At 40.2% G+C, this 25,226-nt stretch overlaps 1 protein-coding gene and 1 pseudogene across 1 annotated transcript; both read right to left on the bottom strand.

Annotated features, from left to right (window-relative positions):
* Nucleotides 1-8,460: 8,460 nt before the first annotated feature.
* Nucleotides 8,461-24,318, bottom strand: PHYH (phytanoyl-CoA 2-hydroxylase). Its single transcript, XM_090266520.1, has 9 exons — nt 24,162-24,318; nt 21,734-21,792; nt 20,646-20,756; nt 19,837-20,005; nt 17,312-17,393; nt 15,283-15,464; nt 13,345-13,494; nt 10,872-11,003; nt 8,461-8,783 (listed from the first exon to the last, which is right to left on the bottom strand). The coding sequence occupies exons 1-9, from the start codon at nt 24,234-24,236 to the stop codon at nt 8,730-8,732; spliced, it is 1,014 nt and encodes a 337-aa protein (XP_090122646.1). The 5' UTR covers nt 24,237-24,318; the 3' UTR covers nt 8,461-8,729.
* Nucleotides 11,954-12,098, bottom strand: LOC150019593 (small nucleolar RNA SNORA48; annotated as a pseudogene).
* Nucleotides 24,319-25,226: the final 908 nt, after the last annotated feature.

Genomic DNA, 25,226 nt, shown 5'->3' with positions numbered 1-25,226 from the left:
CTGCTAACATTATTTAAAGAAAAAAATTTCTAATGTTAAAAAAAAAAAATCAGATCAGTCCTGATTGGTTAGAGTGTCATCTCAATACACCAAGGTTGCAGGTTCAATCCCTGGTCAGGGCACATACAGGAGTCAACCAATGAATGCATAAATAAGTGTAATTTAAAAATATCTATCTCTCTCTCTCTCTCTCTCTCCCTCTCTCTCTCTCTCTCTTCCCCTCCCCCTTTCTCTCTCTCTCTCAAAAAAATGTCAATAAATTTAAAAAGTGGGAATGGGAGGGGTTGAGGAATTGAGTAAAAAGGAAAAAGAACTCATGGACATGGACGATAGTGTCATGATTGTGGGGGCACTAAATGGTAATATAAAAAAAGAAAATTTTAAAAAATCAAATAAATTTCATTTTGGCTTACATTGTTAAGATTTTTTTTTTAGAATGAATATTCAGTTTTATGAGATGAATTTCTTTTTTTATCCATTGAGATATTATTTTTTTCTGTTTTAATATGTTAATAAAGTAAAATATAAAAAAATAAAGAGAAAATGTGTAAATACTTTGAGCTTTAATCATCATCATCATCATCATCATCATCATCAGATCAGGGCAGGGTGACTAATCTAAAATGGGCCAGTGAGACCAGAATCCAAGATGGTGGAGGAGTAAGTGTAGGCTACACTAACCTCCTCCCAGGACCAATCTGAAATTGCAACTAAATGGTAAAGAAATCATTCAGAATAACCAACTGAACAATAACTGGACAGAAGCCTTATAACCATGAACAGACAGAAGAAACCCCTTCACCACAATGTGACTGAATGATTAGATTAACAAATGAAGGAGACAGCCACAGACTATGAATCACTTGTAGTCAGTCTCCAGCAGGCTGCCTACAGCCAGAATGGGATACCATCTGACATCACAAGGGACAGATCTAGTAAGAGGAAACAGTGGTAAACACTAGATTCTGCTAGCCCTGGCTGCGGTGGCTCAGTGGATTGAGCGTCAGCCTGCGAGCAAAGTGTCGCTGGTTCGATTCCCAGTCAGGGCACATGATTAGGTTGCACGTCAGGTCCCCAGTGGGGGGCACGAGTGAGAGGCAACCACACAGTGATGTTTCTCTCCCTCTCTTTCTCCCTGCCCCTCTCTCTAAAAATAAAAAAATATATAAAACAAAAAAATAAATAATTAAAAAACCACATATTATAAAAAAAACCAAATACTAGATTTTGCTGACATGAATTTCACCACAGTCTTCTTCATGCTTTGCATTATTTTATCTCTAGCATAGCTTTTTCTAAAAGTATATTTTAGCCATGGATGGTGTGTCTCAGTGGATTGAGCATCAGCCTGTGAATCAAAGGGTCACCAGATCAATTCCCAGTCAGAACACATGCCTGGGTTGCCGGTCAGGTCTTTAGTTGGGGGCATGCAAGAGGGAACTGCACATTGATGTTCCTTTCCCTCTCTTTCTCCCTCCCTTCCCCCCTCTCTAAAAATAAATAAATAAAATCTCTTTTAAAAGCATATTTTATTATTTGATTATGCTATGATATTATAATTATTCCAATTTTACCCTCATTGCCCCCCTCCACCTGGAACCCTCTTGCCTCCAGCAAACCCCCTCTTAGTTCATGTCCATGGGTTGTGCATATAAATTCTTGGGCTTCTCCATTTCCTATACTAGGCTTAACATCCCCCTGTCTATTTCATACCTTCCTATTATGCTTCTTAATCCCTCTACCATTTCTCCCATTCTCCCTCTTCCCCCTTCATCTGATAACCTTCCAAATGAGCTCCATATCCATTATTCTGTTCCTGTTCTAGTTCTTTGCTTAGTTTGTTTTTGTTTTTTAGATTCAGTTGTTGATAGTTGTGAGTTTTGTTGTCATTTCAGTGTTCATAGTTTTGATCTTCTTTTTCTTAAATGAGTCCCTTTAACATTTCATGTAATAAGGGCTTGGTGATGATGAACTCCTTTAGCTTTATCTTGTCTGGGAAGCACTTCATCTGCCCTTCCATTCTAAGTGCTAGCTTTGTTAGATAGAGTAATCTAGGTTGTAGGTCCTTGCTTTTCATCATATTGAATAGTTCTTGCCAGTCTCTTCTTGTCTGCAAATTTTCTTTTGAGAAATCAGCTGATGGTCTTATGAGAACTCCTGTGTATGTAACTAATGGCTTTTCTCTTGCCGTGTTTAAGATTCTCTCTTTATCTTTAACCTTTGGCATTTTAATTATGATATGTTTTGATGTGGTCCTCTTTGGGTCCAACTTCTTTTGGACTCTCTGTGCTTCCTGGACATGAACGTCTATTTCCTTTGCCAAATTAGGGAAGTTTCTTTCATTATTTTTTCAAATACATTTTCAATTTCTTGCTCTTCCTCTTCTCCTTCTGGCATCCCCATGATTCAGATGCTGGCACTTTTGGAGATGTCCCAGAGTTTTTTAAGAAGAAGCAGAAAGCCCGAATAGACGGGTAACAACTAGTGAATTTGAAGCACTAATCAAATACTCCTGGCACACAAAAGCCCAGGACGGGATGGCTTCACAGGCAAATTTTACCAAACATTTAGGGGAGAGTTACTCCTATCCTTCTCAAACTGTCCCACAAAATTCAAGAAGAGGGAAGACTCCCAAACTCTTTTTATGAGGCCAATGTTATCCTAACTCCAAAACCAGGTAAAGACACAACAAAGAGAGAAAACTACAGGCCAATATCGCTGATGAACATAGATGCTAAAATCCTCAACCAAATATTGGCAAACCAAATCCAGCAATACATTAAATAGATCATATATCATGATCAAGTGGGATTCATCCCAGGGATGCAAGGATGGTATAATATTCACAAATCAATAACTGTAATATGCCATATGAACAAAATGAAAGACAAAAACCACATGATCATATCAATAGGTACTGAAAAAGCATTTGATAAAGTACAACACCAATTTATGATAAAAACGCTCAGCAAAGTGGGAGTAGAGGGAACATACCTCAACATAATCAAGGTCATATATAACAAACTTATAGCCAACATCATATTCAATGGGCCGAAACTAAAATCTTTTCCTCTAAGATTAGGAACAAGGCAAGGGTGTCTGCTTTCACCACTTTTATTCAACGTAGTATTGGAAGTTATAGCCACAGTGATCAGAGAAGAAAAAGAAATAAAAGGCATCCAAATTGGAAACGAGGAAGTAAAACTGTCATTATTTGCAGATGATATGAGAGTGTACATAGAAAGCCCTATAGGTTCCATCAAAAAACTACTCAACCTAATAAGTGAATGTGGCAAAATAGTGGGATACAAAGTCAATATTCAGAAATCAAAGGCATTTTTGTACACCAATGATGAAATATCAGAAACAGAAACTAGGGGAAAATCCCATTTACTATCGTGACAGGAAAAACAAAGTACCTAGGAATAAATGTAACTAAGGACATAAAGACCTGTACTTGGAAAACTACAGAACACTTAAGAAAGAAATTAAGGAAGGTTCAAATAAATGGAAGTATATACTGTACTCATGGATTGGAAGAATTAACATCATTAAGATGTCCACACTACTCAAAGCAATCTATAGATTCAATGCAATTCCTATTAAAACACCAATGACATATTTCACAGATTTAGAATAAATATTTCAAAATTTTATATGGAACCAAAAACGACCCCAAATAGCCTCATCAATCTTGAGAGATAAGAACAAATCAGAAAGGATCACAATACCTATTATCAAACTATATTACAAGGCCACTGTAATAAAAAAAAAAGTCTGGTACTGGCATAAAACCAGACACATAGATCAATTAAACAGAATAGAGAGCCCAGAAATAAACCCAGGTCTCTATGGTCAATTAATATTTGACAAAGGGGGCAGAAGCATAAAATGGAGTAAAAATAGCCTCTTCAACAAATGGCATCAGAAGAACTGGACAGGGACATGCAAAAAAAAATGAAAGTAGATCACCAACTTACACCACACACCAGAATAAAATCAAGATGGATAAAAGACTTAAATATAAGCTGTTACACCATAAAAGTCCTAGTGGAAAACATAGGCAATAAAATTTCAGATATCCTACGCAGTAATATTTTTGCCAATATATCCTCTAGGGTATAAAAAGTGAATCGACTGCGTGGGAAAACATATCTGCCAGTGATACCTAGGACAAGTATTTGATCTCCAAAATATATAAAGAACTCATATGAATCAACACCAGGAAGACAAACAATCCAATTAAAAAATGGGCAAAGGACCTGAACAAACACTTCTCCAAGGAGGACATACAGAGGGCCCATAGGCATATGAAAGGATGCTCAATATTACTAGCAATCAAGGAGATGCAAATTAAAACCACAATGAGATACCACCTCATACTTGTCACAATGGCCATCATAACAAACCAACAAACAAGTGCTGGCGAGGATGAGGAGAAAAGGGAACCCTAATGCACTGTTGATGGGAATGCAGACTGGTGCAGCCACTGTGGAAAACAGTATGGAATCTCCTCAAAAAACTAAAAGTGGAATTGCCTTTTGATCTGGCAATTCCACTGTTGGGATTATACCCAAAGAATGCTGAAGCACCAATTCAAAAGAACCTATGCACTTGCAATAGCCAAGTGCTGAAAACAGCCTAAGTGCCCATCAGTAAATGAGTGGATCAAAAAACTGTAGCACATTTACACAGTGGAACACTATGCACAGAAAGAAAGAAGGAACTCCTACCTTTCGCAACAGCATGGATGGAACTGGAGAGCATTATGCTAAGTGAAATAGGCCAGTCTGTGAAAGACAAATACCATATGATCTCACCTGTCAGAGGAACCTAATGAACAAAACAAATAAGCAAAATAGAACCATAGGCATGGAAACAGGAACAGACTGACAGTTACTAGAGGGGAGGGTGATGAGGGGGGGAAAGAAGGGGAAGGGTCTAGTCAAGGAACAAGTATAAATGACCCATGGACATGGACAACAGGGTAGGAATTGACTGTGGAAGTGGTGGTGGGCAGGGCTGGGGAGAGCAATGGGGGAAAAATTGCGATAACCGTAATAGGACAGCAATAAAATAAAATAAAATACACCAAAAGCACATGCAAAAAAAATAAAATGAGCCAGTGAAACCTTCCCTAGGGATCTAGAATTTAAACTAAGGGGTTTCAACACTCTGACTTCTCTGTGGGAAAGGGAGATATACATTCAGAACTGTTGGCAGAAGGCAATTTCAATTGTTATTTGGGAGCCAGGAGAAGCTCCTCTGTGGGGCAAGAGAATGAAGTGGCTGCAAAGATAGGAGCAGGATTCAGAGCTGGAGCAGAGACGTCCTGGCTCCCCTGAAGCCCTGTGTCCTGGGCCAGCCCGCCCGCAGTCCAGCTCTCTTAGGTCTCATGGACTGGCCAGTATCCTTGTCATAAAGGCCCCATTATGCTCAAGCGGGTTCCTACACTCAAAGTCCTAGCCAGTGCCTAGGTGCGCTCAACTCAAACAGGCATGCCCAACTTACACCAACTGTTCACTTAATGACTTGTTTCTGTCATACTATCTACCATTTTCATTAGGACTCCCCCCCCCACACAAAAGAAAACAAAAAACTTTTTAAAACCCTTTGCTTAGCCCAATGAACTACATTGTGTTCTTACTAACGGGTAATTTGCGAGAACTTTTCAAAATTTATTTTTAAATATAGTAATACATATAATACATTCTCTTAATAGGAATGAAAAGATCATAGACATCTTTAAGGTAAAGTATTGTTGGCGTGGGTTTTTTTTCTCATTTCCTGATTAGAAATCAGTGAGTAGCTGGTGCATGTTTCAGCCCAGAGGTTTCTTTGAGCTCAGGGCTCTCAGAGCCCTGGGCTGGGCTCCCTGCAGTCAGAAACAATGCTCTAGGCATCTTTATGTGCTTCACATCCAGCATATGCCTGGCATGTGCAAAGTGCTCAAAGAGTGTTGATAATGCAATGAATGAATGAATGAATGAATGAAATCAGAGGATTGGACTACATGATCCATAGGACCCTCTTCAATTGCTATGTTCTGTGAATTCTATGATTCTGTAACCTGTCCATTTGCTGACAACTGTTTATCGACAGATTGCTAGACAGTTTCTGTACATGTAGTAAAATGCCTTTATAGCACTGGCTTCCATAAACACTATCAATGTCTCTATTAGAGATTACTCTTACTGTCTGCCACTGTTACATTTCAGAAAATATAAGTTGAATTTTAGTAGAGCTAAATTTTTGAAAAAATTTAAAGTTGCTACACATTATACAAAAAAGTCATTATCTAAAAAAAGATATAAACGATGTTATATGTGATCTTGTAATGCTTATTCCAATGACAAAGTGGTAAGGAGCCCTACTGCTGGGGTTCAAATCCTGGCTTCATCACTTGATATCTGTGTGACCTTAGGCAAGTTATTGAACCTCTTTGTGCCTGAGTTGTCTCATTTATAAAATTGGGATAATGACTGTATTTACCCTGTAAAGGTGTTTTGAGATTGAAAGCATCAGTACAAGTTAAGTGCTTACAACAGTGCTTGGGACATAGTAAGGCATGCTACAAGGATAAGCAACCTGATGTGACTCTGGGGCAATCCCAGCCGGTCTGGGGGGACATCACGACACCCCTGAGTACAGAAATGGAAGGGCCATGTTATACACCTTAAATATATGCAATTTCTATTTGTCTGTTATGCCTCATTAAAGCAGGAAAATAATTAAATGATCCAGGGACTTTTTAATCAGCACTTGATGATAAAAAGACATGAAGTTTTCAAATTACACACACACACAGAACTTTAGGGGTTGAGGCCCAGGCATTGGTCTTTTTAAAGCACCAGGGGATTGGAATGTGTAGTCTGATCTGAGACCCACATCTCTGGACCCTCTAATGTAAACCTAAAGCACCTCCATCCATCCCTAGAGGGAGAACATTCAAGTCCCCCCATCTGATGGCAATAGCAGAGTTCAGAAGTCCAGTCTCTCTCTGTCCGGCTGTATGCCAGGCTCTGAGAGCAGTACAAGCTGCATCTTGGAGATTCGTCTTCAGACCAGGGTCTGGTGAGACTGGGGTTTGCCCTGGAACCTGGGTTCCGTGACTTGTGTCCAAGTCAGCACCTGGGTCAAGACTTTAGTTCCTAAAGTGGCTGCCATCATTCCTAGAGCAGTGACTCTCACCCTCAAAGTGTCATCCTCGGGAGAGGGGTTCTGGGCCGCCCTGACCAGGATGCTCGTTCTTCAGGTCCCTGACAGGGAGGTCAAGACTATGGTGCACCAGCAACCCTGGGCGCCAAGGTGCCCCTCCCAAGGCCTGGGGCAGCTCAGGAAATGGGCAGCGGTTTGGTCTCCTGGGTCAAAAGGCAGGAGGCTGCAGAGGAAGCTAGTGGGTGTTGGTCAGAACTCAGGCTCCTGCAGAGGGGCCCAGGCCGCCATGCTGGCCCGCACACCCCACAGGAGGAGGCCGGATGGTGGGGACCGAGTGTTTTGCTCTTGTTGCTGCCCCAAGTAGTAGAGTAAAAGTCCCTCCCTTCATTTTGTTTCTCTGGCGACAGATGAGCCCCAGGAGACAGTCTAGGGTTTCAAGTCCAAGGTCAGATGATTCGCAGCGTTCTTAAAAGATCAATTCTTTCTGGATCGTGGTCAAGAAGCCCATGGAATGCTGAAAGGTGCTCTATACATACTGTTCACACTGGCATTCCTTGTATACATTTTATTTTCCATTATCTTATAATTCAATTTCCTCAGACCCTGTCAGTGATAATCTTGTCCTCCCTGGTTTCCAGCTGGAACTGAGCTTCCTTGTAGGGGAAACCAACAAAAAGTCAGTGAGACTAGACTTAGAAATACCTGTGCTTAGCAGCATGACAAGAAAGGGACTCTATGTCTTTCTTAATAAACTAGAATGAAAAAACAGAACAAAACAAAGACTGTGTCTCCTTGCTGCCCTCAGCTGGTATAGAAAAACGATGCTCTGTTACAATAAATTCCTCCAGTTCTTGCTCACTCAAAATCCAAATATGAAGTATCAAAAATGTCCCTGTACCTTGAAAGAAGTTAGGTTTCATTCATAAATACTGAAGGTTTTCAGCTGCCCTTCCCAATAAGAAATAACTGATATTACCCTGTCTTGATTCCTTAGGAAGACTTGGACAGTTCAGTCTATTTCTATAGTGAGGGCTGTCGTGAGAAGTCAAAGAAAAAATCCTGTGTCAGGACATGAGTATTCACCCTTGTTTTTACTCCATGATGTGTTTCTTATGCCCTCCAGCAAATGTGCCTCTGTGATACCTTATTCTGTATTTGAAAAGAAGTCTCTCATGACATGAAATAAGTAGGTGGTGTGTTTTCAGTGTGAGGGATACAAAACTCAACACACCCTGAGTTTCAAAGCATTCATTTCTGCTTGGATAAAGAGCTAACTGAATTAAAGAAATGGATCTAACACAGTTAAATTATACAGCAATCACCTTTATTTGGTTGTAGCCCTAACTTTATTTTCCTTAGGACAGTAATATTTCACTTTTATTGTTTTCACATTCATCAAACCAACACCACTCCACTGCACAATTACCCTCATGCGATTGAGTACCTGATACACGCATTCTGATTTTGTTAACAAGCGATACAAAAGATTATGTCACCTCATTATGAAAATATTGTCCTTAGACACCTTGTTTGATTTTGGTATTCTTTAAGAGTTATAGCAAAGAGCCATTTCAAAGGTTGAGTCTTTCTCCTTTCACAAGCCGTGCTCGAAATCTCCAAACATCCTGGAAATAAAGCCAAACGAAATGAGCTTATGGAACACTTCAATTTGTCTCTTCACCACAAAAGAAAGTAAATTTCTAGCATCTACAAGTGGTTTAATAGAGGGGGAAAGCCTCCACAGTAGTTATATCAGTTAGAATATAAACCATATTCTGAGACCCTGATTAATTTACTCACCAACATCTAATACCATGTTAAACAATTTAAGACAGGGAGTCCCCAAGCTGTCAGCCTGCTTTATTTGGTGCTTCTGTTGACTCCAGGTGCCCTCCTGGCTGCGAGTCATGCTTGGTCACAGCACCGTTTACTATCCATCTTCCTGCCTTCCTTTCGGTTCTTTACCTGAACTATTTTGAGTGATCTGCTCCAGATCAGATCATAATCTTGAAAATGATGCTATGGACTAAGAGTTTATTTGTTTTTTTCCTTTGTTCTTAATAAAATAATTCAGCCTTTCTAATTTATTTCTTGTTTCTTATTTATTTTTGAGCAACCAGCAAGATACGGTGGGAAGAACAATTTTGGAATTCGACCTGACTCAAGTCTAGCTCTGTCACGTAACAGGCCAACCGTTTGGATTCTATTTCCTCATTGACAGCATGGAGCTACTACCCTGGCCGAGTGGCTCAATTGGTTGGAGCGTCATCCTGTACACCAGTCAGGGAGTGGACAGGAGGCAATCAATCGATGTTTCTCTCTCACATTGATGTTTCTCTCCCTCCCTTCTCTCTCTAAAATCAATAAACATATCCTCAGGTGAAGACTGAAAAAAAGAAGCATGTAGCTATAATGATTGCTCCATTGGATTCTGGTGAAGAAAAGAACAGGGATGTGAAAGTGCTTTTGTGTGTACTTTACAAAGAACTATAGAACAGAAGTTTGTATTGTTATTCTAAGTAAAGCTGATAAACTATAACTTAAAGAATAATGAAAATAAATACAGGAGGTAATTCACTTAGTACAATACTGACAAACCTCAAACTTAATGTATATATTTTTTCTGTCAGGGTGTTGGATGGAAGCCCCAATTGCCAATCTATATTGCCTTTATAAGGCATTTAAGTACTGGACAAAGGGAGAGGACAATACTTCCTAGGATCTGCAAATGTGAAATCAGAGCATTTTCAGATACGGGGAACATTCACAGCTTCTAAGTGCAGAAGGGGGTAAAGGGTGAAGTAAGATTCTTGAGCTGGGAAGGTATTCGGAAATGGATTCCCAGCACCAGTAGCCTGTCATTGGTGTACAACGCTCTTCTCAGCACCAAAAGGTCCACAGTTAGCACTGCATTCAGTCTGTGTGGGGTTTGTGCACCCCCATAGGAAAGGCATGCATCTATGATTATCTAATATAAATTTTAAAAATAGATCAGCTCCTTGTTCTGGGGCTAAAATGTGCATAGTCTACAAAGCAAATATGTTTATTTATTTTTATTTATTTATTTGACTGATAATTTTTTTTATTGATCCTCACCAGCATTGAATGCCCACTAACTAAAAACAAAAAGTTTACAAGTGATGTGTATGAATTAGAAAAGCATATTGTTTCACACCTCTTAGGGATGAACATCAGTGATCTTTAACCTCCCCTATATGCACGCTGTGCCTTTCATTAAACTTCCAGTGCAAAATGACCAAAACTTGCCTGAGAAGTGCTTCTTGGGAGTCTTATTGGATTTCTAATGTATAAATATTCTATACTGTACAAATAAAGGAGGAGTATGATTGATAGTCCAAACCTTTAATTTTCTGCATGTGTGTTCAGAAGGTAGTCTTTTGTCCTTCATATCCTGTCCTCTAAATCTGTTTTCTACGTACTTTCCTACCTGTCCATCCTAGAACAGGGTAGCCTGTACCCCCCAGGACAGTCCAAAGACGTAAGGAAGCCAGCACAGTCTCAGCTCCCCCACACTAGTGAAGCAAGTAGAAATTGAAATCCATGGTCACTCCTAGTGGGTTAGCCACGTTTCTGCACTGAGCTCTCAACACAAGCAACTTTAGACTTTCAAATTAAATCATATATGAGAATTATTAAGCATCTGAAGAAAAGAAAAAGACCATGATCTGTACCTTGGCATTTCATGCACGTACCTTCATGGAGATATCTTCAAGTCCATACAATTTTTTTGCGAGCAACGTAACTTCCTTCTCAATGTTTTCTTGACTGGTGCCCTTCACATCAATGTAGTGGCAGTCAGCACCAGCAAAGTGGCAAGAAATTGCCTGGACAAAGTGAACCGATTAATATTAGGGGGGAAATCTCATTAATGCTACCAACCAAGCAAGATTTCATTTAGAAAGTCAGTTATGTCACTCAGCATTTGATATCTAGATTGAAAGCTGTTCCACTGAGTCTTAAATCGGTCTCTTTGCAGCTCAGTGGCTTCCCCTACCCCTACCCCCACTCCCAGCTAAAGGCTATTTGTGAAATTACACAAGGTTTTTAACTAGCTGTGATATTTATTTTAAAAAGGCATATATGGGGCAGAGAACATAATTACATAAGTAAGAGGTCTTTAATACTTTTTAACATTTGATTTTTCTAAGGAGTGGAGATCCCCAAGTGCTAAAAAGGAATGTATTCCAGGGTTTTTCATCATCTCCTTAGTCACAGAAGTTACTCAATCAAGTTTGTTATTTCAATGGCAAGAGATTATGGGGAAGAAAAAAAAACTTTCAAAAGAAAATAATACACATACACACACACACACACACACAAGCCCCTCTTGAATCAAAAGGACATTTAAAGTCTGATAGCGTTCCCATAAGATACCCATCTTGTTTCCTTATGAAGGCAAGGCAGAAGTTACCTGACTCTTCCCACTCTTGAAAAAGTTATAAACAAATCTGCCGCAAGGCAGTATTTAAAACCACCTTCCCAGTCACAAGTTAGTTATCTTAAGATGATCACACCTATCAGAAAGACTGCTCATTTTGCCCAAACCACCTCGTTTCTAGGTGGTGGAGTCACAAACTCCCTTTTCCATGTGAGCCCCAGTGCCAGGCTGAGCCACGTGGAGCCAGAGGCAAAAGGGGAAATGTGAATCCTTTGTATATGCATTTATATTTTTTAATGATTAATGTTTTTCCAAACATCATAGTGGTTCAAAAATATTGAAAAACTGGGAAGTCAGTATATTAAACTTCTCTGTTTTTTTGTTTTGTTTTGTTTTTTATGTGCCCCTGGCATGAAACAGCTCTGGCCACCAACACAGGCAACAAGCTAGGATGAACTAAGGACTATACAACTGCTTTGCCCCTGACTGATATAAGAGCACCACCACCAATCAGGTGTGTCCTTGCCCATTGCCAGGGGTAACTTCTCCTTATTTTTATAGTGATGCCTATGCTCCCCTTTGCACAATGCTGAGGATTGTGCTAGTGAAGAGCTTGATCTTGTCTTTATTTAAAATGTTATTGTGCTCATCATGGATTATTTTTTTTGCAGTAATTTTGATTTTTTAAAATATTGTAAAGAATATTATTTAAGCCCTGGCTGATGTGGCTTGGTGGATTAAGCACCAGCCTGTGAACTGAAAGGTCTCCAGTTTGATTCCCAGTCAGGGCACATGCCTGGGTTGCAGGCCAGGCCCTGGCTGGGGAGCATGTGAGAGACAACCAACTGATGTTTCTCTCACACATTGATATTTCTCTCCCTCTCTTTCTTCCCCTGCTTCCCCCCTCTCTCTGAAAATAAATAAAATCTTAAAAAAAAAAATAAAAAGATTATTTAAGTGGATTTTGAGTTTTTCAGTCAACCCCCTCATCCCTTAAATTTTGCCCCTGAAGAGAGTGCCTTCTCACCTCACCCTCATCCTGGCCCTGCTGAGCCTGGTGGAAATATGAGTGAGTGAAAGATACAATCTGGCAACGAAACCTTGCCTCACAGGGAGACAGGAGGGGTGGCTGTACCAAATGAACAGCCTCACTCAGCCCTGAAGAAGTCCCCAATATTTAGTATAGACAGTCATGTTATCACGAGGAAAATTTAAGTCCACAGTTCTGCCAAGACATGCTGAATTTTAAAGAAACAAGAAATCTGGGAATTTATCAGAAATTTGTCAACTTTTAATGTAAGCAATGAAATTGTTATGTTTAAAATACTCGAAGACTGAGGGATGAAAAAGATGGCTGTCTGCTATATCTGATTTCTGGGCAGCCAAATCAGAACATTTCTTTCAGATCAATATTATATTTCTTAATAGTGATATTATAAACTGTCCTCTTATATGGTTCCTATGAGCTATATGCATTCAAAATTTTATTGTTTTAGTATGTTAACCATGGTTTTTGCCTCTGAAGCACAGGTTGTCTGCTACTACGTAAAATGCTCTGAAGCACGTCAAGAATGATCATGATTCGATATCAATAGGGTTGGGATCCCGATGTCACCTGGCTTCTTACTGATATGAGCAAAAGAAAACCCATGAGGTAGGCAAATATGTTTCCCATTAAATAAACTGGACTAAAGGCTAAAGTCACAAATTTTTAAATTTCAGTGTATCTTGTCATTTTTTTGTGTTTAACCATTCACCTTTGGAAAGTGTGGGCTATTAATGCATACCTTCCGGAATCCTTGAGTTCTGTTCTGACCAGAGCCATGGATGAGCAAAGGATGAAAGAAAACGGTGTCTCCCTTCTCCATCACAAGGTGAACCCGGGCGCTGTTTTTGTCATAGTCCTGGATCCCATGGAACATTATGTTAACTCCCCCCTAGGACACAAAAGAGAAGCCATGTCTGTATTTGAGGAAACCTGTAATTACAAACTTTATGGCTTATCTGGAAAAGCAAAGGTCCTCCAAGTTCTTGCAAGAGGAGAGAAATAAATTTGATTCTTTAAAAAATGTAAATATGCAAAAGCTTCTCAGATGTCTGATTTTAAAAAGCCACATGTTGATATTAAAATCATAGGTTTTTTTGGACCAAATGAAAACTGAATAATAAATGAAGATCTAGATCAGATTTGCATTTTTTGGTTAATACAAACTCCTTTCCAGCCCAAATCCGTGTCATTCTTTCCCAGCATGATACTCTCCTCACCTGGAACTTTGCATATGTCTTCTATTACTCAGGAATATCTCTGAGAAGCTATTCTCCCAAACTAGGGGAGAGAAAATGCTTAATTTTTCTGAGCTCAGAAACTACTCATGTCACGTCCAGAGTAAAAAAAGAACAGTAAATTAAAACATTGTGTTTGTTTATAACTTTCCAAAGTTAGTTATTGCTTTAGGTAATGGTTATGTTTTTATTAAAAGCTACAGTGAGAAGTGATTTAAAGTTTACAAACTTTTATTTGGGGGAGGGGTTTGTTCTAGGGCAGAGGCAGGGCAGCATCCCATTCCCCTTTCTAAGACTATCCCAAATTCGTTTTGAGGAATGACTGCTTCCCTATGGGACTGTGTTAGGACTTCGATCCAGTGCATGTCTCTCCTGGCCAGGGTGGATATGTAACCCAAGCTAAGCCAATCTGACTTCCCATTGCAGCCACTCAGATTTAAATCTGAGCAGAGGATGGAAGAGACCAGACACAGTCAGGGTTCAACTGCCCACGCCAGGTGCCCCACCCCAACTCTTCCCACTGAGCAAAAACATCCAGACCTAGCCTGCCTTCCACAGCCTCAGCACGACCCTGTGGCTCTCCAAAACACTCCTGTTTGCTTCCACCAAACCTTTCCTAAACCTCATATTAATTGACAAATCTCACAATTTCAGATTTATATCAGAGTCAAGACTCAAATTTTTTACTTAGCACTAATCAGCACATGAATTCTGAGATAGAAGTCCTTAAAGCCATATTCTCTTTACTTCCTACAGAACCACATTCATTCTTTCTGCCTTAAAAACAGGTGCCTTTTCCATTCTAACCATCATTGTAGGGTTTCAAAACGTTATTGCCTTATACCTAAAACACTAGTGTCCCTGCCCCTGGATTCCCACACTTCCAATGCCTCCTGTGACACACCCCAAGATTATCATTCTTGAAGAACTAGTTTAATCTCATCACTCAGGAGTGCAAAAGCATTTAACAGTCCTCCAACATCAACAGTTGAGTCAATAAACTATAGAATAGCTACGCAATGGGATACTGCTCCGTCCTCCCCAAAGGCTCTGCTGGTCTCTCTGGTTGGAAGGAGATGATCTCTCCCACTTTTTTACCCTGAGAGCCATCAATCATGTGTAAAGCTTATTTGGTACTTGTCATATGCATCTAGTTTTGCAGTGTTTATGTCTTACCTTTGTATGAGGTTCTATAATCTTGGATCTTACAGCACCTACCAAAGTTCCCCATGTTGACTGGCTTTCGAGCCCTTGTTGAAAGTGTAAAAATGAGTATTTTATCTGACATCCTTGAATTTTACCTGATCCTAATTCCAAATCCTAGACCAATGTTTTGATACAAAAGGGAATGCCATATTGTCAGTAAAGCTCCTTATGCATACTGATGGGAAATCAAAGCAATAAAAGATTCCGATCAAGACTCAGCTGCTATGCAGACCTACCTCCCACTGGGGATAATCGTGCGGCTTCAGGGTGCTTTTGTGCGTGCCTGGAAGCACCACCAGGCAGCCATTGTTCCGGTCAATGTGCTCCATGGCTGTCCAAGCACACACAATCTTACTGCTGGGCCTGAAGGGGAAGTAGTGCAGATCCTGGTGCAGGGGATGGCGGGATGTCTTCTTGCCTGAAATGGAACCTACTGTTAGAAGACACTCAAGTGTAAGAATTCTTCTCTTTTGCCTGAAAAAACAGAAAAATGTCTTATCCCTACAAAAAAACAAACAAATGAAACAATATTCTAGAAAATCAGCTTCGAGAGATTAGCACCAAACTAGAATATCAAATCAACATGGGGATTCCAGATTCTATGCTTTTTTCTGGGTTTCTGGTAGCGAAATACTTACACACACTATTTTCTAGCAAGTCATACATATGCCATTATCTCTATTGTACTTTATTCCTTTCTAACTCTGTTACAGGCATAGAGTCTAACATTCCCCCCACCCCCCAAAAAAGTTTGATTAATTACACTGAAGAGAATGGTCAACTTTGAGGTCCCCTGATAGTCTGCTAAGTTACTAGTGTAAAGAATTTAACTACTTAATAAAAAGGCCTCTAAGAGGTTTCCCCACCAAACTAAATAGAAGCATTTAATGTAGAATCACTGTGTAGAATCAGAGATACCATGACCCACATTTACATTTTTCTCTCGTTTTATTCTCTGAATTAGATTCCCCAGGCCACCTGATCTCTCCAAGCAAGACATCCAGAGAGGGAGAGACTTGGTGATGTTAAGCTACAGGCCTATCACCTAAACCTTTCCTGACCATTGGAAGGATGAAAAAGTAGAAAAGGTGAAAGGATCTCTAATGGCCAATTTACTACTGTTGGTATAGCAGAATTTTTCAGTGTGACCCAACAGCCACCTGCATGAAAATCTCTAGGGATGGTTAAGAAAATGCAGATTACTGGGTTCTAGCTTTCAAATCAGTTTCTCGGGAAGTGAGGTTTTATATTTCAGCAAACACAATAAATTTTACAGACAACTGTAGTATATGATTTATAAAAGTAGTGTTAATTTTCTTTGTAATAATAATGCCTTCAGATCAGGAAGGCAGAATCCACGCTATCACTGGTGAGACTGGTCAACAATGCACAGAGGTGTTGAATAACAGGAGCTTTTGTTATATAAACAGTTGTTTATTAACCTGCATTTTAAAAAATCTAGTCATCTGAAAATCCAGCAATAACCTTACAGTTAATATCTGAAATCAGTTCGATTCCCAGATTCCCAGTCAGGGCACATGACTAGGTTGCACGTCAGGTCCCCAGATGGGGGTGTGAGTGAGAGGCAACCACACAGTGATGTTTCTCTCCCTCTCTTTCTCCTTTCCCCTTTCTCTAAAAATAAAATAAATAAACAAACAAATAAATAAATAATTAAAAATATATATCTGAAATCACTATTATACTTCAATGTTGTTATGATGTAATAAGCTATTTTGAATTAAAGTATTATAAAAAACAAAATTCAAATGAGTAAATTTAAAGATCTAATTGGCTTTATTGTATGATTTATGAATCAGGCAGCATCACATCTAGCAGACAGAAAGGTGTTTTGAGGAGCTGTATAGAATGGAAGGGTTTGGTAGGCAGAAGGTGGAGGGACAAGGAAGCTACCAGCAAATCGTAGGCTGTTTCAGGCAAGGTCACCTTCCTCTGGGGGCTGGCAGGGGTCTCTCAGGCAGATTACCTCACTAGTCCTGACCAGGAAATTCCAGACTGACTGGTTAAGATTTTATTTCAGGGGAAATGAAAACTGCAACCAGGTCAGGCATTAAAGCTCAGTTTGCTGATACGGGCTTCGCACAGGTAACTCCATTTTGGGCCTGTTGTCTCTTTTTTAATGATACACATACTCATTTATGCAAAGTTTAGCACTTATATACATGGCTATAGTTAGAACATCAACCTTATATATTTTAATTAAATATTGTTTTTCCTTCTCCTTAACAAATAAGAGCCCTTTACCAGAATCTGGAGGTTTGTTTATCAGCATTGTATGCATGGCCATAATATTGGGTCCAGTGAAGCACTCCACATATTTCAGAATCTGAGGGAAAGGAGAGAAAAAGCTTGTGAGAAATCAGATGCACAGGCAAGCGGCACAAAGTATGACTGTCTTTATGAGAATCAAGGTGACAATGGTTTGAGAACCAAGGTGACAATGGTTTAAAAAAACCAATTGGTATTTCACAACATTGCAAACAAAGCATGAAAAAGCACTTGGAAATCATTGGAAATTTATAGCACTCTCATTTGACAGGCTTTTTGGAAGCTGTTGGGAACCTAACCACTTCCTATACAAGAGAGATAGAAGTTTCTATGAGATATCAGCTGGGCAGGATAGGTATACCCTTCCTTCGATCAAAGCTGATGATAGTTGCCCAACGAGAAACCAATTTCCTCTTCCTTCATGGAAACTGTTAATAGGAAGGGACTATGAAAGGACCCAGCACAGCTATGGCTGTCATGAGGATCCCAGAGGAAAGAAGAACAGCAGCCCATGTAGTTTATATTATAGTCTGGTGGGAAGAAAGATGTTAAAACAAATAATGATGTGGGCAATCATGATTTTGATGTGTGCTATGAAGAGTGGGCTGCGATGAAGAGCACAAGACAGGGAGGGCTGAATGAATCATGGGCTCCGGCAGCCAGGGGGCTGCCCCCAGCACCTGTCCCTCCTTGGGTGGATGAAAGGCAGAAAAGACTCAACACTGAATGCCTACTACCTCCCAGGGGCTTCATATATCGGCCCAGTTAAGCCTCACTACCCTGAAAATTAATGTCCCCATTAATTAATAATCGTTTAAAATGAACAGCCCACACAAATAAGACTGAGGCTAATAAGTTGCCCAAGTTAGTGGAGCCAGTTACATGAGAAAGTTGATATTCAAACTCCAATTCTGCTTGACTCCAAAAAAATGAAGCGCCTTTTAATGCTTTCTATTTGATCTCTTGTGTATTAGCAGTTTTGGTAATACGTGTATGAAACACTTGAAATGTTACAAAAATCCTAGGAGTCAGTCCTGATACATGTTTTTTATAAAGGCTGACATTTTGTTTGTTTGTTTTTTACTTAGGTCAGTATTTTCTAAACCTCAGTCATTTAAGAGCCATCTTCACTATTTCTGCCAGACTTCGTAGAATTTCCCAGTATAGTTAGCTAATAATTTCTTTAACTCCTTTTACTTAGTCTTATTCTGATCAATAATATTCTTGAAATCATGGGTTAGATATGCTGGTCATTTTTCAATACACATTAAAATAGATAGCTATTAAAATATTGCATACCTCCTAAAAATAATTGCATGAACTACCAGATACAAGGTTTATACTTTAGAGATAAAGAAAATCTGAAAATCCTGATAATGCTTCATTTACCACAAGTTGTCTCTAATCTTGAGCTTTTCATTCTTGACCCACCTGCACAGCTTCCATGTCTATAACACAACTTGAGGTTGGGGTGAACAGATGGTCCAGAAGGGCCACTTCCCCTCAGGTCACCAAGGCAAGGGACTGGGCATCACACACCTGTACAGTCTTTCTTCATGAGTCAAATTCTCTAACAGTACTTGGGGTTATAATTTCCACTAAGTACTATATGTAATGTCCCCTTTAAAACCATTCTAAGTGAATGGTGCATGAACTGTGGTACAATACATGTGTGCAATGGAATCCTGTGCAGTGATTTTAAAAGTATGAGTAGTTCCATAGATACTAATGAAAAGATGTTTAAGATCTACCAGAAATGGAAAAAACAAGGTGACAACCAGTATGTTCCCATGTTACAAGGTGGCAGTATACAAATATGCTTGCATATATACAGAGTAATTCTAGGTGAATACATAGGAAAGCTGAGCAGTGAGAAGGGCTATTCGTGGCAGGCCTTATTTTTCATTTTATTCCCCTCTGGACTACTTGAATATTTTCAAAAGTATGAATTGCTCTTAAAGAATAATAATTTTTTAAAAACTAGTTTAAATTTAAAAACTCACAACTCTGCTGACCAGATTCATAAAACAAAAAGAAAATATAAATGGATTTACCATGAAGAGCCTCAGCAATTTCACCCCTTTGATATACCTGTACTATGTATAAGACTCTCTCTCTAATACAGAATTCCTGCCCTTCTCAACCAAAGAAAATCAGCAAACTCTAGAGTGGGGTTTCTCAACCTGGGCCCCACTGACATTTGGGGCTGAATAAACTGTTTTGGGGAGGGGGCTATTCTGTGCATTACAGGATCCCCAGGACCCATTAGCAACATCCCTGGCTTCTACACCTTAGAAGCCAGTAGTACAGTGTCCCTCCTTGTCCACGAATGACAACCAAGCATATCTTGAGACCCTGCAAAAACCATCTCCCATTGAGAACCACGGCTCTAGCTCCACAGCAGAAACATGCCAGGTAAAATAAAAGGAACAGATTTTAGAGGTAAGGATGCAAATGGGCTATTAGCTTAAAGGAGAAAAAAATGCAAGAAGGTCTTGAACCTCGGGGAGAGCGCAGTATCTGAAGAGTTCCTTATCCTCTTGGAAATCTTGGACTTTGGTAACCACTTCTTCACTTAGAGCATATTCTGATTTTGCAAGGGTCACATCTCTCATTACCGTTAATCCAAGTGGTTTTACCTCCCGTCTGCAGATTCTTTCAAACTCATTCCTAGAAAATTAAATTGGCAAATGATGTCATTACTTTTGGCTCCAAGCACCTGGCTGGCCCTGTTCTGGGAAAGATTTACATATTTGGGGGAGGGGGATCTCTGCACTAAGTTGGCCTCCAGCCCCAGGTTGAATAATTCTGATGGAAAGAAGGAGAAAGGAGCCAACTCAGCAGTCCCTGCCTTCTAACTATGAGGCTGGAATTCACTCCCAGAATTCAAATATTCCTTAACTTAGCAGATCATTTGGGGAAATATATGTGATTTGGCTATATCCGAAGAATAACAGCAAACACTTCTGTGGCACTTACCATGAGCCAGGCCTTGTTCAAACTCTTCTCTCAATATGTATACCTTATTTAGCCCTAACAACCACGCTAGGACATAAGTACTATTATTACCCCATTTTACAGATGTGGGAACAGAAACATGGAAAGTTAAGTAAATTGTGTCAGGACACACAACGTTAAGTGGTGGGGCTAGAGTAAAGCCAGTCAGTTTGGCTCCAGCACCCACGTTCCTGACTACTTCCTAAGGAACCAAATCACTAAACAATGTCTGAATGTGCACAAGCTAATATTACTATATTCCTATTACATACATAAACGTGCATTTCTGTAAAATAACAAATATTTACTATACCTGAAGCATTCAATATCAGCATCAGATACCAAATTTTTAATGACAAGAAACCCATTTTCTTCGTAAAATTTTCTCTGGTCTAGGCTTAGAACATTATTATCCAGGGTATACCTAAAGGAGAAAATAAATCTCACATAAGTCCAATTTAAAAATCACATCCTAACAACATGTATCAAGAACTCATGAAATGGTAATACTCCTCTACCCAGCATTTCTATTTTGAAAACTTTAAGAAAACAATCTAAAAAAAATGTTAAAGCTTTAAACCCAAAGCATTAACTACTGTCACCAAGATTTCGAAGAATAATTAACTATATCATCTCCACTCAATTGAATACCACTCAGACATTAAAAATGAATAGCATACAATAGCAAGGACAGTGCTTATTATAATAAAATATTATAATTTATAAAACACTATTTGTAAAAAAAAATGCAAAGAAATGCAAAACATTTTTAACAGTGATTGCTTTTATGTAATGAAATTATGTATGATTTTAAAGGAGTCCTCCTATTTCTCTGATTTTAAATTTTGCTTTGCAATGAATCGATATGGTTTTGCAGGTCAGCAACAAATTCAGTAGACTTTATATTTTTAATTGTCTAGTTTATGCATTCTCCAAAGAAATCAAAGTAACAAATTCCAAATAAGTATACAGCAGACACATAAACTCCAATCATCCAGGGCATTCCTCTACTTGGAATCATGGCTGTGTGTGAATATTCCATGGAGATCAAATGCCTTCCTCTTCAAAGGTAATTTAAGATAAACCAAAGATGCTCACTGATATATCCCATATGACAGGTGAATTTAAATGAGATATACTGTGCCTGAATTTTAAAAACCAGATTGCACCCTTTCTGATACTTTTTCTCCTTTCTGAATTTTAAAATACAAACAGAAAATTAAAGTCAGGATCTTCAAAATTTTCCACAATTGTTCTAATTAGAACAAGTCCTGGAAATGGAAGCTTTGCCTAATAAATTCTTACCCAGCAACACGATATATTGTGTTTTATATCCTAGTTACCACTAGAAAACGCTTTATATACATCGTATGGTTAAAAATTAAAATTAGAATTACTTACTGGAATTGTTGAGGATGGAAAGTGGCAGGAGAAAGAGCCCCTGAAGTGGGGTGAGCTATCTAGGGTGTAAATTAAGGCAAATAATTTAGAAATCAACCTTTTCTGGAAACAACAGTCTGATTGGCTCTTATAAGGGAAGACTGGTCCTAAATGGGTATCAAGCCAGCTGGTTACACACATAACCTATGACAGTTATACATTGTTGCTTAAATCACTTCATTTCATTTCCACAGTGACCTGAGAAGGTGGCTGGAAGTACAAGGGCTTTGTTTTATGGGTCCTGCCACTCAGAGCAGGAAACCCAGGCTTGGAGGGTTCAGTAACTGGTCCAAAGTCACCCAACAGAAGATGACTGAACCAAGACTTGACCCACACTTTTTACTTCATAGCTTCCACCTATTTTATTCCACATGACTATTCCTCCACTAAACTGCTGAACAGATTAAAATTGAAAGGTTCACTTCTAGAAGTAAGGAGAAACATGTGCTATTCAAAAGAGGTATTTAATTTAGTTGGAGTCTAGTCCAAAGTATTATAAACAGTTTGGCTGGTCATTTTAAAAAAAACCTATAAAATAAACAATGACACCAAGAAATGTATGATCCACACAGTTGAATATAAGTTTAAATGTCTTAAAGAACTAGTTCTTTCTGATTTTCTTTTTGTCCAGTAACCACAGATTATTGATTTCAGATCTATTTTTCTTTTCTTCCTTTTCATTTTTTCATCATATCTTTAGTTTAGAAGTATTTTCAGAATGTCGCTACTCATAAACATGTTATTTTTAAACAGTATCTTTATATAACTGGGAACAGTGTTATAGTCCAAAAGAAAGGCAGGCCAGGAGTCAGAATTACTAACTACTGTCTGTTTTCCACTTGGCAGAGAAGTTAATGACCTTTGTCAACTATTCTCAGAAAAAATGTGGTTGCCAGGACAGTTCAAACATCAGCATTCCAGTGCAAAAAAAGAAAAAGAAATACAGGTGAAAACACTAAACTCTGACCTTGACACTATTATAACAAGAACCGGCAGGATCAGAATACCAAATTTTACCCCTGGCTAGTGTGACTCAGTGGATTGGGCATCCGCTTGCAAACCAAAAGGTTGCCAGTTCGATTTCCAGTCAGGGCACATGCTGGGGGTGTGGGCCAGCTCCCCAGCTGGGGGTGTGTGAGAGGCAAGCCGTCATGCTGATGTTTCTCTCCCTCTCTTTCTCCCTCTTTTCCTAACTCTAAAAATAAATAAATAAAATCTTAAAAAAAAAAAGAATACGCAATTTTAAAAGCAGTTAACAGACTGCATGAGGAACCTTAGTGCTAGTTCCAGTTATATCTATAGTCCCAATATAGTGGTGGTTCTCTCCATTGAGCGTGTGTCAGAAACAGCAAGTGGACCCATCCCTGTGTATTTTGATTCTCTAGGTCTGAGATGAGCTTAAAAAATCTGCATTTCTAACAAGCTTCCACGTGGTGTTTATGGTCCAGGGACCACACTTGGGCAACCACTGCTTTCATTAAATGACCTTGGTCCAGAGTTTTAACCTCTTCTAGCCTGTTTTCTCCCCTCTAGAATGAAATTATGTAAGCCCCTGGATTTCCTTCATCAGTCTATGGGCTGGATTTTAAATGTACAGTGGTTCTGATACAGTGCTTCTTGGAACTCAGCTGGGGGAGCGACAGTGAAAATAAAAGAAACAGCTATATAATCAATCATCTTAGGAGATGTTAAGATCCTATATACAGGCAGACAGAGGCTCATGAGGTCGTATAAGCTGTAATTCCAAGCACAATTTTGTAGGGAGCTTTCAAAAGTGCGCCCTGAAAGAGAACACTTAATCTGGGCAGCAAAAATAATTCTATACCGCAATTTGATTGACGTGTCATATGCTCTAGTGACACTTTCTGGACCCAACACCACAACGCACCCATTCCCTCCGGATTAACTTCTGATGCCGAATCGGGGAGGTGGACCCGGGACACCAAGTCCTTTTGGGAGACAGTGTAAACTCCTACGGGCCGCAACCCGGGGATCCTCAGAGCACGGGCAGCAATCCCCCCTGAGGCCCTGCTGCCCGCCCGTCCGCCTTGGCTCCTTCGCAGCGGGTGACGTTTCTAGGTCTCTGGGCAGCCGCGGAGGTCACGCGCGGCCCAGTTCAGGAAATAGCCAGGCCTCAGAACAGGCCCCCTTGGTGACAGCAGGGAAACCTGGGCCGAAGAGAGCCGGATGGTGGAGTGACGCCACATCGCCCCCGGCGGCCAGCACCGCTGCCTGGGGATGCGCCCTCCTCCCCAGACCCCTCGCGCCGGGCGGCCAAAAAAGCTGGGACCTGGGGGCGGAGGAAGGGGAAGAACCGGCGCGGCGGCTGTGCTATCGCCCTGGAGGCCACCACCCTTCTAGCCCGAGCCCCGCGCAGCCCAAAGGATACGACGGCCCCGGCCGAGGGGCGGCCGAGGTGGCCCAGCACCACGCGCAGGCGAGAGGAAGCGCGCGACCCATCCATGGTGACCACCGAGAGACCGGGCAGCTGAGCGTCCACTGCACTTGACTTCGGCCGGGGGCCCCGCCTCGGGCGGTGAGCGGGCGTGGCCAAGAGCGCTGCGCGGAGATGCCCCTCCGCCCGGAGTCTGCGCGCCTGCGCGCCTGCGGTGGCGCCTTCCTTTCCAGCCTTGAAGGGCTCAGCGACTGGGTTAAGGTCGACCAATAAGAGATTGAACTAGAACGTGACCCACAGTCTTAACTGCATAGTTGCGGATATTTTATTACACATGACCGTTCCTTCCACTAAACTGCTGAAGGAATAAAAAGTTAAGTGTTCAGCTCTACAAGTAACACAGGCTCATTAAAAGGGGCATTTAACTTAAGGAGTCCAGTCCGAAATATTAGGGGCAGTTTGGCTGGTCCTTGAAAAAGAAGCGTATGGTCCCGTCTGGTGTGGCTTCGTGAATTGGGCTCTAGCCTGCAAACCAAGGTGTGCTGGTTCGATTTCGAGTTGGGGCGCATGCCTGGGTTGTGGGCCAGGTCCCCAGTCTGAGGTCTTTTGAAAGGCAGCTGATTGATGTTTCTCTTTTCCTCCTCCTCCTTCCCCTCTCTAAAAATAAATGAATAAATTTTTTTTTAAAGCGTATGAAATAAATGACTCAGTGAAATGTCTGGTCGACACAGTCTAGTATGATTTTAAACTTCCTGTAGAACTATATATATTTTCTTTAATTCCATGATTTGGGGATAAGTACGCATACACCAGTGCCCTACTTTATCGTTATTTTTTTGTGTTTATGGTAAGAACACAAAATCTACTTTCTTAGCAAGTTTTCGATAGTACTGTTAGCTATAAGCACTAGGCTGTATTGTACATCTCCAACTATTTATCTCGCATAACTGAAGCTTTGTACCCTTGAACAAACACCTTCATTACCCGCTCCCCACAGCTCCTGGCAAACACCGTGCCACTATCTGCTTCAATGAGTTTGACTCTTAGATTCCACATGTA

Source organism: Furipterus horrens, unplaced genomic scaffold, assembly GCF_987537825.1.
Source record: "Furipterus horrens unplaced genomic scaffold, mFurHor1.1.pri manual_scaffold_2, whole genome shotgun sequence".
NCBI classification, from domain to species: domain Eukaryota; kingdom Metazoa; phylum Chordata; class Mammalia; order Chiroptera; family Furipteridae; genus Furipterus; species Furipterus horrens.
Note: the sequence above shows the minus strand (reverse complement) of the source record. Positions and strands in the feature narration are given on the sequence as shown.